This window comes from Anticarsia gemmatalis, chromosome 2, assembly GCF_050436995.1.
Source record: "Anticarsia gemmatalis isolate Benzon Research Colony breed Stoneville strain chromosome 2, ilAntGemm2 primary, whole genome shotgun sequence".
Taxonomy (NCBI): Eukaryota; Metazoa; Arthropoda; class Insecta; order Lepidoptera; family Erebidae; genus Anticarsia; species Anticarsia gemmatalis.
Genome location: NC_134746.1, coordinates 9,037,818 through 9,056,611, shown reverse-complemented (window position 1 = coordinate 9,056,611; position 18,794 = coordinate 9,037,818). Strand labels below are relative to the sequence as shown.

The window sequence follows — 18,794 nt, the reverse complement described above, 5'->3', positions numbered from 1 at the left end:
TTTATGGGAGCAGCGGGCGAAGTTGGAAATCAATGATAGGTCGAACTTAGAACTTCAAACTCAGCTAGAGTTACTTGAACGACTTTTGTCCGCGCCACGCAAAAGTTTCCGAACAAAATTTAGCTGTGAAGTGATAATTAAACGAATTGTCGTTTTGTGAAAATCCTTTACCTTCATCATGACCTACGTAGAGGCCTTTGTTTTATATAATTGACGATTTCCATAGACGGAAACCGTAGAACTGAGCTAGTATGCTATGATTTGCCTCTTGGTTACTGACCCTGAAATGCGTTTACTTGAGCTACGACACCGGATTAGACCAGTTAAGCATGGTTTGATGATTCAAGGGCGATGTCGTTACCAAGGGCAAAGTCAAAACTGATTTCTATGTGCAGCAATAGCAACTGCGCTTGAAGTCGCTATGCCCAAAGGTAAATAAACCAATAATTATGGATTTCAGGTGTCGCACATAAATAAGTACTTAATATAAAAAATACCATTTATCCTTAAAAGGTTTATGCTCAAACTTTTATTAGAATTTTATTAATGTACTGTCAAGTTCACGATTTACTTTACCTCGTTTATATACCCAGTTGTGTATATTTATGTATGTACTGATGGACCTATTAGTAGGTACATCAATTTTGCAACAAATTAGCAAATTATCAGATAACTGTTCATATCAAATGCATCTGCGTGGCGTAAATTCAATGTTTTTATTTTGAAGGTCGTTGCTAAACATAAACAATTTGGCGCGGAATTGGCGTGGTTAAATTCTTGTTGATGGCGCAAGGCGAACTTGGCCTGCGAGGGCAAGTTTAGCAAAATGTATCGATTGTAGTAAGGTATCTCTTACATTTATTGGTCCAGTGGCAAGGCCAGCCGACGGCGGACACTAGTTTATATTGCGTGTAGCGTGGTGCGCGCGCGCCCAATACTTACAGACCCGTCTGTTTGAGCCCGTGCATGCGCCGTGCGTGCATCCGCTACCATTTAGCGAACCTACGAACATGCAAACGTATTATTACTCACAATTATCTAGTGTGCCTATTATCACATATGTGATGAACTACTGAAGTGTCAGTGCTGTGTATTATTTCATTCAAGTGTCACTGAATGAAGTGAGTTATCGGATACTTTGAACGAGGTAAGTCTTGTTTATATTTGTTGATCACAAATTGATCTAGTTAAATCAATGAAACCGGCCTAAATTATTTGAGCAGCCTATAAACAGTATCCAGAGGCTTGAAATTGGCTGGTGTTAATTTAAATTTATGAACGTAAAAGCTGTAACATGCATTAATTTTATAACAACATACTTAAAAGTTTTAATCCAGTTGACATTAAACGTACACAAACGTCTTGGGAGCCGTAAGAACGTGAGTCTTTAACAAACTTTTAGAACTTGCGTGGATTACGTACTTATATCATAAACTTTGAATATATTTATTAATTTAAAAAACAAACACCGAAACTTTTTTGTAATGAATTACGAAGTACAGATTGATAATGTTGTCATCATTCCAGAAATTTTATCTCTGCATTCATGCACATATTTGTCTAAGTTACTTAACTTAAATGGCACTTAGAAATATCTATGAGAGGATTATAGATTCTGCAGTCTCTTGGCCTATAAACGATCTGATGCGTTAAGCAATATTCTATGAACACGTTGAATGGTATTTGAGGGCAAAGTTAAAGGGCACACACGAACTTAGATCCTAGTGTTTACATTCAGATAGAAGTTTAAAACATTTCTGGCCTTAAAAATGAAAACGGCGTTATCTTTAATTACCTAGGCAATATTTTTTTATTTATCCATACTCGCGCGATTTTTGTTGCCGATTCTATTCCCATACGACACAAATATCTGTAAGATCCACAAAGAAATATCTCTGGTCTAGCTGTATTCCTTATTCATTGGCTGTAAACAATCCTGAAAAACGTAAAATAGGAGTCAAGTATGCGATTTTTTTTATTAAGGAACTTTGTAGGTATATACGGTACTTGGTGTTTTTACTTACATCACTTACGGGATATGACTAGGATTAGCTAAGACTACGTAAGAAATATAAAAAAGTTAACATTACTAATGACAACCAGTCGGTTCTAAGTTATACGTATAATTGCTTAAGTCTCTATTAAGTGTTCATTCACTATCGGTAGGGTTTCATCACATGACGTAAACTAGTTTTACACCCCACGATGCCTGATAACAAAACACAAGTATTTAAGAAATACAATTGCCTAAAGTTATGAAACAACGGCTTAAATTTAGCAATCCCCTTGTCCATTGAAAATTATATGTGTGAACTACTTAATTTACCTAATTAACATAATTTTAGGCTTATCTTGATTTCCAGCCTTCAGCTACGTAAATGCAACAAGTAACACTGTTATGCTAATTTTTATACACCAAATAAATTTGTCGTTATTTGTAGTAGCAAAATGTCTTGTTAGAAGCTGACTCATTTGTGTTACAATCACGTACACAACTGAGGAGCGATCAGAAATAACTCGATTCTGTCACCGAGAAGCTAACGACAATTTATGAATGGTTCCTCTAACATAGAACGAATAATAAGAACAATAGTAGTAGATGAGCAACAGACGATATGCTTATCAGTCGAAATAAAACATATTTGATAAATATACAGTAGCGATTCTCTACAATTACTACTGGGTATCGGGAGTTTTTATAGACATTTAAAATTTACTGCAAAAACAGATACCTACAGTGCCGGCTAAAGGCACTGATCAGATTTACAAACACAATTCGGTGTAAAGCTTGGACCACCACCGATCTATACAAAAAAAAAACAATTATAGCAATGCTCTTACGATTTTTTGACGTTTGGTCGATATATCGCTCTTAGGATATAGGAGCTTATCGCTATATACGAGCTCGATTTTATCGATAATCCGTGACTGCACTACTAAACACTAATACATAATGTTCTTTTATGTCGATCACGTAATCCAAGTGGGGATTTCCATAATCTGTATTATTACTTACCCATAAGTTACACTAATCATTCTAAAGAATTTCAAAATCGAAAGTACAATACAGGAATTAACATCCGCAAATACTACATACCTATCTCTATAAATGCATATAATGTGCTAATAAATTTACCCACGTACATTTTATAGCTACTGTGCAAACCGCATACCATACATAGCCGCCAGTGAATCCAAAGTATGTGTTAATTTATTACATAAATATAGTCATACTCGGTTAATTGAAGATAGGGCTAGGCACTGGTACAAGTATTTAGTATCACTGCAGTATTTCATCTCAGCTCACGTAAGCAAAAGATATTTGACAACAAATTAATATGAGCTATTGAAAGCTGGGTAAGTGCAAGTTCGATAAGCATCTTCGATCAGCAAACTGAAGCGCAATTTTCTACGGTCAGCACTTTTGAGTATCGAGAGTTTGACATTTTAAATGTAGGTACCGCAAAAATGGTTCCAAAGTTAAGGCTAAAGACGCTGATTTTATATGTAAACTAGCTGACCCGCGCAACTTCGCTTGCGTCACTTAAGAGAGAATGGGTGAAAATTTTCCCCGTTTTTGTAACATTTTTTACTGTTACTCTGCTCCTATTGGTAGTAGCGTGATGATATATAGCCTATAACCTTCCTCGATAAATGGGCTATCTAACACTGAAATAATTTTCCAAATCGGACCAGTAGTTCCTGAGATTAGCGCATTCAAACAAACAAACAAACAAACTCTTCAGCTTTATAATATTAGTATAGATAACTTATAACATCAATTAACTAGTGCACATATGAATATCAAGTGTTGATTTCTGTTTCAAATACCGTTTATTCAAAAGAACTAACAAAGATCAACCTTACCGACACTTACACATTTGGTTGTTCTTCGACCACTCCTGAAAAGAATTTACGCGATCAATTCGTCCTAGATTTCTCAATCTCTTGCGGAAATTGTATTATCTACTATACGGGTATCATTTGATGCAAAAAATATTACGTATTATATCAAAAATGTATTATGCTTTATTGTGACTATAGCGTATAAAAATCAAGTCATGCGGCGAGACTCGTAAACTCATAATGTAACACAGTTTTTTGCGCCAAAAAAAATCTTGTTCGTTCGTGTTCTTTCCTAAAAAGTATTTATTATTTTATTCTGACGTCACTTATATGTATGCACGATTCTTTCATGAATTTAGCCACATCTATACACCAAAATGTTCCTAAATAATTTGGCGTTTTGCCATGAAAGTCCTAATAAATAGTCGTTAAGCGATGGCAAGCGAAATCTGTTGAAATAAAAAGCTAAAGTGCCTAGGCCTCGCCGTTAATTATGATTCTTGAAGAGATATCATGAAGCTCAGTACGTATAAATAATGTTCAATCAAGATTTAGGCTAAATAATATGTTTTTGTACCGTCTCTATCAGTCTTTCATATCTTGAAGTTGACTCTCTATGTAGCAATTCGTCATCTTATTTTCTTTAACGAAATAATTAAGGTAATCTTTTCCTCTACAATACCACTTTGGTCGTATTATTTTGAAACTCATGACAATAGTGTATCGCTTCTGAGTATTTGCAATTTTATGCTACTAAGCCTTAAATACGAAATTAAATTCTATGTTCCTAATGATAAACTGAATTTGTTACTATAAAAGTCTAGACCATTGCGAAAATCTTGTTGGAGGGACATCAAATGATATGTACAATAACCTCTCTTAACTATTCTGAGAATGTAATCGACCCAATTATCAAGACATGTTAATTCCTTAATTATAGAAGTAAATCGATACTCTATAGTACTTGTTCACAAGGTAAAGGATGTACTGATGCGTGCACAATGATTGCGAAACTGTAAAGGTCAAACGCAGTTCGTTTGAATGCTTAGGGCATTTATCTGCTACTAGTATTAGTAAATTGCTTGTAAATAATACGACACTGGTTGACGAAACAAACTTCATTAACAAAGATGCATTTAGCAAACCAATTAAAATGTACTAACTTTATGATCGACTAGATTTTACCCACGATTTCATCCGCGTGGATTGTGCCTTAGGACAGAATTTTCGTAAAAAATTTCGTCCCTTATTTTATCCCTTTGGGGGTTAATTGATCTAAGCCCTTTCTTTGCCTGTGTCGTACCATCTATCTGCATGCCAAATTTTAGCCCTACATAATTAGCCTTAATCATTTAATTCTTAAATCTCATACTTCATGGTTACTTTGGTAGTTTAATTATTAACTTTCTAAGTCGTTCATGTAAACACGTTTTATCATCAAAGAATTAAATAATATGTAGTAGTACCAATAGACCATTTTAAGACTTAAGGCACTTTCTGTTAAATTATTCAACTAGCTATCTTAGAGGATAATAAGAGCATTGTTATGTTAAAGGATTTAACTAGTCATGTACAAAAGTGACTCAAACGTATTAGGATTCCAGTTTCTTAACTACCGGCCTCCATTTCGTAATGTAAACCCGTTCAGTGGACATGCATGGTACCTATAACACACGATTTTGTAATTCACCACATTTTCTAAGTATCTACTTATGCTCAAGTAAAACTACGTAAAACTACTTATTACCGAAATAAAGGAAGCAGTTACAAGTAATGGCAGATTGCTGAAATGTCACTCAAAAACTGTACAAAAAGTTGACAACTATACATTATTTGTAAAGATATAACGAATGGCACATGAATATAGTTTCATAATACAGAAGTAAGCATGTGACTACAATTACACACATAAACGTACATTACAAACTCATAACTAAATTACAGTATCAGTGCCAAAGGAATCAAATACGCACTCATATCAAATAGTTATCTCAATTTAACACGAACATTACATGTAGTACAATAATAATTAGTTTCAGGTAAACGGGGTCAAGAGAGGTGTTAGTATGCCCCTTATTATTTATTCCAAAGGCCGAATCACTTGTTAAGAGCTGACAGATTCCTGGGCTCGAGAATGCGGGTTGCCGCATGGGATTAAAATCTCTAGGGGCTCTCTACACCACTGATTTGTATTTACAACGACAAGTACGGCATATAGAATCATAAAGTGGGCTTGTGTGAAGCGTCATTTAAATATATGGTTCAATATCATGCGAAGATTATGGCCGATCCTTAACGGGTGCTTCATTTGTTTGGATTGAGTTAAATATGGATATTGGGAACGTCTCCGTTATGTAGAGACAAAATTTGCAACATAATACTACTGATTTCTAAATATAAAATGTCTTTATATTGAAGCAGATTGGCATGTCTATCTATTGAAGCGTTGAAGTAAACTTAATACAATTTTGCATTGATAACTTGAATTCTGCGCTGCCAGTAAAAGATCAGTGGGAATAATCGACAGATCTAGCTAGGTATTTCACATCATTTTTGAAACATAAACCTGCTGTTTAACCTTGTAACAAATCACAACCAGTGATAATATATAACGAGATCCAAGATTAAAAGTCACAATTAGCCGTTTCGAAAGACTCTCAAAAAGACAAACAACTTTTTACTTGTAAACTCGAACGTTGTACGGTGCAGTTGTTTATGCAATTCGCCATACTTGAGGAGGTTTTTAAATAAAGATTTATTTGGGAGTCCATCTGTGGAGCTTCCAATTTAACTGCGCGTATTGTTTATTACGAATTAACCTTTTGGTTGATGTTTTATTCCACTTCGTCAAACTTCAACCAGAACTGGCCGGTGTTTATGTATAAAAGCTTATTCATATTCATTTTAAAATGCAGAGCATTTAAACTTATTCGAACGGGTGCTTTAGATGGACTACCTCAACCTATTAGATGGATTGTGTATTTGGAATATAAATGTAATTGCTACAACTTTGCATTTCCTGGTTGCTTTCTTATTAATAAACTTCTTTAATACTCAGTCTTCATTATTTTAATGTTAAGAGTCTATCGATCAGTGAGTTAAGATATAAGTGTTAGATTAATTTGGAGGTTAGCTTAAATCAATATTCTCAAGAAAATCCGTTCTCTTTCAAATCTGCTAACATGTTTTTTTTTGGTCATTTAAATTACAATTTATTCGCAGTTTTTCCATTCGGTATTCAGTCGCACATCTTTGACATTTTTATTTTTATTGCATCGGCGTCGGCAAATTGTGTTTTCAAAGGACATTAATTTGTATCATAACAGAGTTGCAAAGGAAAATAAATCCGTAACGTACCTACTGGCAAATAAAAACTGCTTAGCTATACGTTTTATGCATTTTTTTATGATGAAGACTATTCAGATGCCCCTGTTTAAACGTTTAAAAATCACGCTAGTAATAAGAAATTCCGCTGTAGCTGAAAATAATTATTATACTATAAAACTTAGTTATCTAGTTGCCTCTTATAAGTAGTTTAAAGAAACTGTGAAAGGATAAGTGATTTCACAGCATAAAGCTGAAAATAACTTTGAACTTAGTTCGTCGCGTGTCTAGATCACGGACATTGACGACTATTGGATCAGACAGCACAAGTTTCTTTTGCGTGGAACCAAATACAAAAGTTTCCACCCAAAAGTAAGTTATAAACAAACTTAGTCAATAAGGGTATAGCAATAATAGCCTAGACGTATGAAATCTTGATCAAATCAATCATTCGTATCAAGGACGGGCGGTAACTGCGCGCGTTATTACGTGTATGGTTTAACAATTGCATTTATATATGTTAATATTGATCTATTATCCACTTATATATGTGTACTGGGTTTCCCGTTTTTTATAGTACACTTCTGCGAAGTTTCTTGCACTAAAGTTTGGATATAATATCTGAAAGAAACGAGGTACAAAAAGCAAAAACCGTCTCAAGAAAATCGTACACTACCCGTGACAAATAAGTTCTTTATATCTGTATTTTAAGTAGAAAATGTATTTTATCATTACTTGTAATAAATAGAACATTTCTCTGCATAATATTTATGTAAAAGTCACTCGCATTTTACTTACATAAATCACTTAATGCAAGACGCGTGAGAGATATGAATTCTCGTTATCACCAAAATAACAATTTTCTTTCCCTACCTAGAAGAGAAAATGTTCTATCATTTTATTTTTTATGCTTGTTAAAGTCATTTATACATAATAAAGCAATATTGAGAAGGAAAACACCACCATGGCAGCATCAACTTTAAAAAAAGTTACAGCCACATAATGCGTACATATTAGATGTACTTACCTAAGAATCAATGTAATAATTTGGTACTAATTAAAATTTTGGTTCTTCCCACTAAACTATGAATTCTTAAGTTCAGTTTTCTTACCTACCTAATGTCTCCTACCTATAAGAATTTTAAAATATTTACACCCCGAGACGAACACATCCAATCATAGAAAACTAACATATTCTTCCAATAATGCTGTACAAAAGGCAATAAGTAGTAGTAGTGCGTAATAAGTTTTAAATATAAGTGCTAATGATGAACCTAGGCTGTAATAGTATATTTGCATAAACTCGGTACTTGGGCAGCTCCATGCACTCTGTGTTAATCGTCCCTGCGACAAGTTTGTGTGCACATTCACGCCTACTCACTAATTGTTACGAAGTTTGAACAACATTGACTTCTGTCTTTACGCCGATCATTAATAAGGTACTGTAGACTTGCCTTTATTCTGAGAAGTAATCAAAACTAGCTAGATTTTTAGTCTTTATTTTTATTCACTTGACTATATTATAAAGGGATAAATAACACCCACATTTTATACCCCTGAGATGGTTCTCTAGATCATTATTAAAGTAATGTAGTCTTAGGCCTATATTTTTCTTGTTAAGCCACGTAATCATAAAGTTCATCTTACACCACTCACCCTTTAAAATGGCTCGATAGCAATTGCTTTACTAACCTCCGGTTTCTGAGGAAATTTGGCGATAGTTTATCTATTCAATAGTGTTTTTTTGTATGAGTTTTTACGCTATTGAATAGATAAACTATCGCCAAATTTCCTCAGAAACCGGAGGTTAGTAAGTTTTCAAACAGTTTTGTGGACCATAAGTATAAATTTCATGTAAGAAACACTGTTTTAATAATAATAAAAAAATAATAATAAACTGCCGCTGAATGTACCTCAGGAACCGGGGTAAATGATTTGAACCGTAAATTGTACTAACGTGTCAGATATTACAATTACTGTATAATGTGTATTCTCGCCGTGATATGAGCCTGTAAATATTGAGTTATCATTTCCACCCCATGGCTGCTACTGTAACTGATCCGTAAAGGATAATAGCGTCATCATCATGTTTGCCAAACGGATCACTGATCGCACTACGATTCCCCTCTTTGTATTATGCATTGGCTTCTTTTTTATGCTCAATATTTTATTCATATTCACTATGACGAAGATCAGTAGAAAACACACACTTTTAAAACTTCATAGTATCGTACTTAGTATAAAATTACGCATATCTACATAGGGATTTGCACTATGCAGAGACCAAGCAATGTCATTTCTGACAACCTATACAAACTTTTAGTTTTATTAATTAATACAAAAGACTTTTAAACTATATTGGGCCGTTTTTACATTACATAATTTTTTTTCAAAAAGTTAATAACGTCGACGTGATCGAAATATAACAATTGTATTTTTATTTCAGTACTAATTGAGATAACTTTAAAATTACCTTCACGTATGTCTTAAACTTAAAAAAAGAAACAATTAATTCAAGTCTCGTTCACTTTTATCGATGCACGCCTTTATTTCTATAGCTCTACCACACACGTGCTAATTAGTATGACCCTACTGTTCTATCCTAGTGCCTTATAAAACGTTATAGTTTGAAACAAGCCTATTTCAAAATGACCAAGACAAATCCACAAGTAAAATGACATTGTGACGTCTCCATTTCCTCTAAAATAAGGGACAGCCTCAGGAGACAACCTGAAATATGAATGTTCCTATTTGTACAAACGTGATACAGGCTGTGAATAATAGTATTTATATTTATTTTGACGATGTAAGTAAATTGTTTGCATATGACATAATTATTTTGAGAACAAGGGTTACCTTATATTACGAGAATTACATTCCCATAGGCTTTCATGTTTGTTTTTGTCCCACGGGATGAACTTTGCTTAGGTCTAAAAGATTACCTTTATATAAAGTTATTATATCTACTAATTAGTCGAACTAGGCAAAGACGAAAATAGAATAGTGTATGTCTCTGCACAGATAAACTCTCCTTATCATTTCCATGCTTCTGAATCCGAGCCAAAACTGTTGGTAATGGAGGTTAGAGGCTTTCAGGCGGTTTGAGCAATTCTGACAAGGTTGTCCATTAAATAAACAAAAGGAAGCATTTCGTGCAAACAATTAGTACGAATGGGTTGGTTTGAAAGCAACAGTATTCATTCGGAATCAGGCTACGGCAACAAAGACAAGCTGCCAACTACTGTTTCCGAACCGACATTTGTTTATTTGTGCTACCTCCATGCATAAACATTTTGCACTCTTGGAATAAGGTCATGGAATAATCGTCTCTCTAATTACGAAATACGGAATATCTTACAACTTATTACTGTATGAGTCATCTCGTTCATTCATAAATAACATCACGCAGCACCTTTTCGGATAAGCGTAGGCAGTAACTGCCAAATAACGAGTGTGACGCAATATTTAGTCTGCTCTTTTACTTTTCTTTTTTGTGGCAGACATTTTTGCAGACAAATCACGAATACAGATTACAATCAAAGTCAAGACGTTAAATTATGGATCACATGACATGCTGTCCCGAAGGAATTCAATCAAGTTCACACACATTGCTCACTCACTCAGGCGCATAGAATCTAAAGTGCATTAAAGATAAAAGTGTTATTGCAAAGAACGGTTTAAAGTACAACGCACTTGACCTCCGAAGGACACCTGTAAGAGGTCTTTATCCGTTTATTCATGTACTTATAAATTCAACACATCATTATAACTGATTCTGAATAATGATGGCTATATTATTATAATAACGTGTGAATAATTTCATGCACAATTCTGATCAAAAACCTGAGAATAATTTATGACTTCGGATGTCGGCCATTACGGCTGGCGTGACTGACAATCGTATAATCCTTCATAATATTAGGTGATGGTCAACACACCTCATTTACAATTTGGGTTGCTGATAACTTTATTGTCATCATTGTACCGACAATTCATTCACAGATTTAAATGTATGAGAAAAACCCAGAGGTCAGTGATTCGACATAGTCTCTCGTGGTTTTTAAGTAAACATACATCTACACATCATTTAAATGTGTTACCAGATAATGATAAATCGATCTACTTGCTATCGTCGGTATAAACCTGAATATCGCGAGGAGCCGTCTTCGATATAGGTCACCAAATTACTATAATAAGTATTAGGAAATTCCTACTAACGGTCCTAGATAACGTTCCCAGAAAAAGTCACAAGGCTCTTATACCTGGCCGTAAATAAAAAGAGCCATATTAAATATTCACTCTCGTAGCGTAGTTACGTGATTGGCCTTGAGTCTACAAACGCAATTCAGGTCTTACTACGTACAGATTTCAAGTTCACTCAAGTGTACAATCGCTCTAAAATATTCGGGATTAAAGTTCAGTGAGTTGAGTTCAGGGAACAAAATTGTATATTTATATTGTATTATTATATGCCTTTGGACCCTCATCTCAGCTGATAGTTCATGGTTCTATAAATCTATTCCACTAGGCGGACACATATTAAAGATCAGAAATAGATAGCTAAGCTGTAAGGTATTTTAGGTGACGCTTCGATTTGTGAACTGTGCAGTTTCAGATAGCATTTTGAGTCAATATTCATATCAAATGTCGATGATCGATGAAGATTGGCTCCACGCCAATAGCACAAACATTCAGCGTTTGTCCATCAGAAATGCATAGCACAGTGACGACTGCTTCGGGACGCCTTCCAATTTTACGTTGGCGATCGATCCTTTTCAGACTTTTGATGACACAATAACTTACGACATTAATGCAAATCATCCTCGTGTACAAGAGAAACATAAAAACAAACAATTCAGTCTCCAACTTATCCCATTCTTCAAGTACTTATATATTACGTTCGTATGTAAATCGTAAAATCGCAAAAAGTAATTGGATTTCCGAAGAGTGTTCTGGCGAAGGCAGCCTGAATTAATTCGGAATGGGAAGCGTAACTCACACTATATTACATTTTTAGCATTTATTATACATTTCGATTACGTTAATAGTTACTTAGTCTGGCTTATAAATTGCTGTTTAGTAGAAAAGATTCACCATTTAGATGTACGTCTAATTATATGGATTAGTCGGTAAAATTTGCAGTCGTTAACTTAAGACATAGTTAAGTTTTATTGCGTCAATAAAAGGATACAACATAAGGCATTCGATTTTCTTTTTAACTAGAAATTTTATTTATTAAAAGCTGAATTAGGTAAAGTACCGGTTAAGTGCAATTTAAGCTATGTATGAGGTATGCATACTAGGCATAATACTTAAGTTTATTTGCTGTATGTGAAGTCACTTAACGATCAAAGACGTGAGCAATGATGTCACTAGGAATCATTTGTATTCGTAAAAACCACTCCAGACCTACTGAACGATAATGTTAACCTTCGAATATCTCAACGTAGCCGCCGAAGTGCCACATAACGAGAAGGCGTTGCTGCCTCGTTCCCACAGACTTGAAATTGTTTAATTAAACATTACCACATATTTATTTATGAGCTCTCACTTTTTATACTGTGAAATAAGAACAATGTGTTAATCCATTATAGTACCTCATTTTTTATAGCTTTAAATTAGGGCAAATAGAACATAGATACAAGTATAAAATATATACATAGATACATTTTATTAAGAAGAGATATTCCTTTTTCTTTTTCAGGAATGAAGAATAACAGGAAGCAACATGCGATGGTTCTTCTACCTAATCTGTTTTGCTGCTGTGAAAGCACAATTTGATAGTCGCAGGATCCTTGACTACTGGACTGATCTGTTCCGGCCATATCCACGAAATCCCAAAGAAGGCTTCCTCCCCGACTATACGCCCAAAGATCAAGAAGAATTTGACTTTATAGTAGTAGGAGCCGGCTCTGCCGGTTGTGTTCTCGCTAATCGTTTAACTGAAGTTCCACAATGGAAAGTGTTGCTCATAGAAGCTGGAGGAAACGAAAATTTCTTCTCCGATATTCCAATATTTGCTCCATTCCTATCTTCAACGCCAATGAACTGGGGCTACACTTCAATGCCAGAGGACAGAGCTTGTAGAGATTTAAGAGGCAAAGTATGTTTTTTGCCTCGAGGCAGAGTTCTCGGTGGAAGTAGCGTACTTAACTTTTTAATCTATCAACGAGGTCACCCAGAAGATTATAATGACTGGGCCAGAATGGGTAATGACGGCTGGAGCTATGAAGAAATACTTCCTTATTTTAAGAAGTCAGAGAACATAGGTATAAAAGAATTACGTAATTCTTCCTATCATGGGACAGGAGGTTATATGAATATAGAATATTCTCCATATCACTCTCCTCTCGAAAATATTTTTAAGAAAGCTGGTGAAGAATTAGGATATAAGTGGAGAGATCCCAACGGAGAAAAAGTGATAGGTTTCTCTAAACCACAAGCCACGATGAGGAAAGGTAGAAGATGTAGTTCTTCAAAAGCATTCTTGGAGCCGGTGCGGTTCCGACCTAATTTAAAAGTAACGAAGTATTCTACAGTGATGAAAGTTTTGATCGACCCACAAACGAAAACAGCGTACGGTGTGGAGTTTCTGAAGAGGAAAAAGCGGTTAGTGAAAGATTTAAAGTCTTTTTTTCATTCATAATATGTTGTAGAATATTTAATTTGGAGATAGTTCGAACGGTCGAGCGTTCAACAGTTCGAACAAAGAATAAAACTGTTTATTGTATTATACTAGTTTACCTAAAACATAAAATTGAATAAGTAAGATGCACTGGCAACAAGTTGATTTATGTAACTTGCTTCAGATATTTAACTAATACATATTTGGAAGATAAATCATAATATTTCTTACTAACAGTACTAAATTAATAAATTCAGAAAGTTGTCAAATTATCTTCAGTTTCGAAATATGTTCTTGCCTATAAATTAAAATGAGTTTTAGTTATTCAATATTCTGTCTAAAAACAAAACTTAACTATTAGAATTTTAAAATTATAATTTACTTTGATATTCTACTTTGTTCATTAATTAACGAATACTTACATTGTTAATTAATTCGATGTTGATAAACGCGACTCTATTTTTTACAACTCCCAGTGGGTTCAAAAAATATTAAAATATAATTAGTTTAAAAGCTCGTTAATAAACAGAGGGGTCATCACATATTCTAATAAAGTTTCATATCTCACATACCGTTTCGTCTGTACGTCTATCATGATCGATTTCACAACCGCCGGTTAAGTATGAGTTAGCCTAACAAGTGAAATTTTAGCAGAATTTTTGATACCTTTTCAATTTATCTATCGGATATGGACGGATCGGTCCGTAAGTAACGAAACTGGCACTAAGAACGAGTTTTACGGCCTATGTACACATAAGCCGTAAAATTACAGATAAATGTCGGATTACCTATCCAATAAATAAATTGACATCAAACGTATGAAACTATCCGATTTTTCTTATTCAGAAACGGTGAAACCTTTTTCTTTAGTTCTTTGAGTAACTTTATTTAATTTTATAACATCTTATTATTCTTTTTTTTTGCAGTATACAAGTGTTAGCTCGACGTGAAGTAGTACTATCTTCAGGAACCTTAGGATCAGCACAACTACTCATGGTATCGGGAGTTGGACCCAAAGACCATTTGAATGAAGTCGGGATTCGTACTATAGTAGACCTTCCTGTTGGTTACAATCTACAAGACCACGTCACGTTTTCAGGAAACGCTTTTATTATTAACCAAACGGGAATGACTATGAATGATGTAAGTACACGTGATTTACTCTGGTTTGGCAGTTTCAGTACAGACTCATACAGATATTTTCGACCTTAAGCAATCAATGTAATGGATTAAAAATATATTATGTAATGTACAACTGTCTTTCCCTTGGGGTCGACTTTTCGTCAGCTAAGTTGTCTGAAGTATTATTTTAAAGTTCTCGACGAATAATTTACGAAAAATCTGCCAGAGAGTTTAAAATTATTCATGGAATAAAAATGATTTCAGTTTAACTAGTACTCATAACTAGATGCCTTATTTTTTATCCAATATATGTACATTCGCCCGGTCAATGAGAAACAAAACAAAAATAGAAATATTTGCATTTGACATGCAAAACTAAGTTAAAAAGTGCCTAACAAATTATTATTTTAGTCATGCAATCCGATTATAATTAATGGAAGCCAGAGCCAATTATTTTAATTCAATTAGGACCTCGCCTCGTATAAACTGAACGAACACAACATTGCAAATTAATTAGATGCAAATATGTGAATAACTACAAAATAATCGCATGATCAGCTTTATTGTTAGATAATATTATGATGTTCAGAATTTAATTCAATGTAGGTAATCCTATCCAAAATACCTACATCGGACGTAGCTAAATTCTGTAAACTATAACAGTGTAATATATTACAATAGCCTTTACGAGTTAAAGTAAAGTAACGTTAAAGTTTTTTTGTTTGACACTTTCAACGAACGCCTGTCTGATACCTTTATGTAGAAAAAGTTGTGTTAATTACACACTTGTTTTCCTCCAGAATATACGCAATGTATAATGTATTTCATGCATTTACCAAAATCATGTATTGCTATTGTTTCAATGATTTCCAGTTGACAGCCGCGTCTCCGCTCGTAGCAGCAGCATACATGTCAGGACAAGGGCCTCTCACACTGCCCGGTGGCGCTGCAGGCCTTGCCTTCCTGCACACGAAGCATTCTCACGATGTAGACAAGAGTAGACCTGACATCGAGCTAGTGATGGGAGCCGGCTCTTTGGCTGGAGATATGATGGGCATATTGCGGTCTTTACTTGGTAAGATAATCTTGGATTTAATACGCTTAAGAGAGCATAAAGATCGCTTGTGAGGTGTCATAAGTAATTTTTTTCTGATTTCCATAAAAGTGATGCTAAGAAAAGAACTTACATCATTATATTCTGCATTCAATTCAATTACGGACCTTAGTTTATAACTATTTAAAAAGTTAGCATCCAATGATCCGGGAAAATGAGGTGAAGTGGTTCCAAAAGTAAAACTTTTAATGAACAACTTGATGTATGCTCTTATTCCAGGAATAACCGACGAGTGGTATTGGAAAGTTTATGGTTCGTTGCCTCTGAGTGCTAGACTACGCACATTCACTATAAACCCAGTGTTAATCCGACCAAATAGTGTTGGCCGGCTAATGTTACGGAGCCCGAACTTCACGGACCACCCGAAAATACATTTAAATTATTTCCATGATCTCAACGATTTGCGAACTATGGTTGAAGGTGTTCGATTGGTAAGCGAAATGACTTATTTATCTACATACTTATTGATGTTTATCTATTGTAATGCGGGCCTATATTTTAAGAAAGCTTAATTATAATAGTTAAATATTAAAGTTAAGTACCTATGCCTTTTGTCTTTTGTCAAAATGTTTTTGATGACTCACTGAGAATTTCATTATAACGTTCTGCAAAAAACTCGCTCAAAAACAGATATCGACCACCGAGAATCATCTCTTAATAACAACAAGAATGTAAAAATATATCTGTATAGTACAGAAGTATAGATATTACTTTGCCTTGTACCTTGTAACAAATGAGTCCACGGTGGCTTCTCTAGCCCACGCCATAGCAGATAAAAAACTGACTAAATGCGTGCCGGACACCCATTAATTTAAAGCCTTACGTCAGCTTCTAGGACCCACCTTTAAAATTCATAAAAGATGATTAGGTTTTGTAATGTTAACTAATACAGACCTACGATAATTACATAGCTATATCAAATTTATTGTTACGTACTAATAGGTTCACGTGTCAGCCTGCCATATACTTGTACATAGAATGGAACCCAAATAACTAACCTACTGCAATGTCAATATTGTCACTTGAGGGAACCACTGTCAACTATCGACTATTTTTGCAGTTCATTTGAAATATCAAATTCTCGATAGTCGTTAAAACTGACAATAGAGAATCGCGCTACTGATTTAGCGGTAGTCGTGGTGCTCCAGACATCCCCAAAAGCATCCGAGTTCATCAATGTCACACGATAATAGACTCAAGCCTCCAAGACATCCAAATACAGATATAATGGCTTGAAGTAAAACTAATTCTATTAATAAATTGTGCCTACTACATACTTCAAACCAAACATAATCATTCATCAACATAACCGTATTTTACAGGTGGAGAAGGTGATACACACTAAGTCATTTCAGCGATATAACGCTAGGTTGCACGACAAACCCTTCCCTGGCTGTGAGTCGCTCTTGTTTGATTCAGATGAATATTGGGAATGCGCTATTATGCAGACGTCTATCACGTTAGACCACCAAGTAAGTTATACGATTTTACCTTCATTTAAGAAACTTCAAATATCATGCAAGTTATATTCAAGGTTGCATAACTTATAAATCTATTATTATTTTCTTTTTGTTTTGTTTATCTGTTTGTTTTCCTAATTCAATAAATAAATATTTTATGAGGTCTGTCAGGACACAAAAATTTGATAATTCCTTACTGTGATTAAAGATTTATCTTATTTCATAAATGCCTATTATGTCTCAGCAGAAACCGTATCCTACAATGGAATGAATTACGATAAAATAATATATTTTTACAGGTGGGAACGTGTAAAATGGCGCCATCTGGCGACCCAACTGGCGTAGTTTCTTCGCGGCTACTAGTCCACGGTGTAAAAGGTTTACGAGTTGCAGACGCATCTATCATTCCTCGAATACCAGCCGCTCACACCCACGCTGCGGTTGTCATGATTGCTGAAAAAGCAGCCGATCTTATAAAAGAAGACTGGGGTTTACCCACCAAATTCACAAAGGACTACGTGCAATACTTTGACATTAATTAAAAAGCCTCGCAATCATGACAATTTTGGACAATCTGAGGCCCGTCTAGTCAAACCAGTATACCAAAAAAATACTACCTGTACTTTTTAGAACATGAAATGTTAAATTTAAGTAGATAATGGAGTGTAAATACAACATAGTAATACACTCGTGATGACTTTGTTCATTACACTGGGCACACTGAAAGTTAATACCGGTTCTTTTTTCGAAATTTGAGGTCGAATGTTGCAATATCTAAAATAGTTTTCTGAAAATATCACTAAGTTTTAAATTAAAACTGAAACTTAAAATGTATTCATGCCTAACCTGTGTAAACATTTCGCCTTCATTATTAAAAATACACCCAAATACATAACTTTTACTGTGCTGCATAATCTGGTGTATTATTATAATAATTAAAGGATACACGTGAATTCCAAAGGAAAGAACATAACAGTGTAAACATTAAGTTTAGGTTTATGAATAAAACTGAATTACTAACAATGTTTAATTTTATTTCCCACAAAACCAGTTAACTCACTTTTTAGACATAAGTACATACATTATTTTTGTAGATGAAAAAGGTCATCTGCTAAACAGTCAATGATTAAGAACTGCCAATATGACTTATTTTTTTTATTTGAGTAAATTCACTCTCTGTATCATTGACAATCATAATAGTGTCAGCATTTGACCCAAATGAATTATATATTATATTTGAATGAGATAGGCACTAAAAATAATCCCATATAGTTGCATGCTTAATGCCTGTTTAGTCAGTTCT

General features: G+C 34.4%; 1 protein-coding gene across 1 annotated transcript; it reads left to right on the top strand.

The window, feature by feature from the left end:
• Nucleotides 1-928: 928 nt before the first annotated feature.
• Nucleotides 929-18,508, top strand: LOC142983677 (glucose dehydrogenase [FAD, quinone]-like). Its single transcript, XM_076130669.1, has 7 exons — nt 929-1,147; nt 12,875-13,779; nt 14,722-14,938; nt 15,791-15,992; nt 16,251-16,462; nt 17,354-17,503; nt 17,791-18,508. The coding sequence occupies exons 2-7, from the start codon at nt 12,899-12,901 to the stop codon at nt 18,031-18,033; spliced, it is 1,905 nt and encodes a 634-aa protein (XP_075986784.1). The 5' UTR covers nt 929-1,147; nt 12,875-12,898; the 3' UTR covers nt 18,034-18,508.
• Nucleotides 18,509-18,794: the final 286 nt, after the last annotated feature.

Coding starts and splice junctions, on each gene's coding strand:
- LOC142983677 (XM_076130669.1), top strand. CDS start 12,899: ATGCGATGGTTCTTCTACCTAATCTGTTTTGCTGCTGTGAAAGCACAA. Junction 15,993..16,250: donor CATATTGCGGTCTTTACTTG/GTAAGATAATCT, acceptor CTCTTATTCCAG/GAATAACCGACGAGTGGTAT. Junction 17,504..17,790: donor CTATCACGTTAGACCACCAA/GTAAGTTATACG, acceptor ATATTTTTACAG/GTGGGAACGTGTAAAATGGC.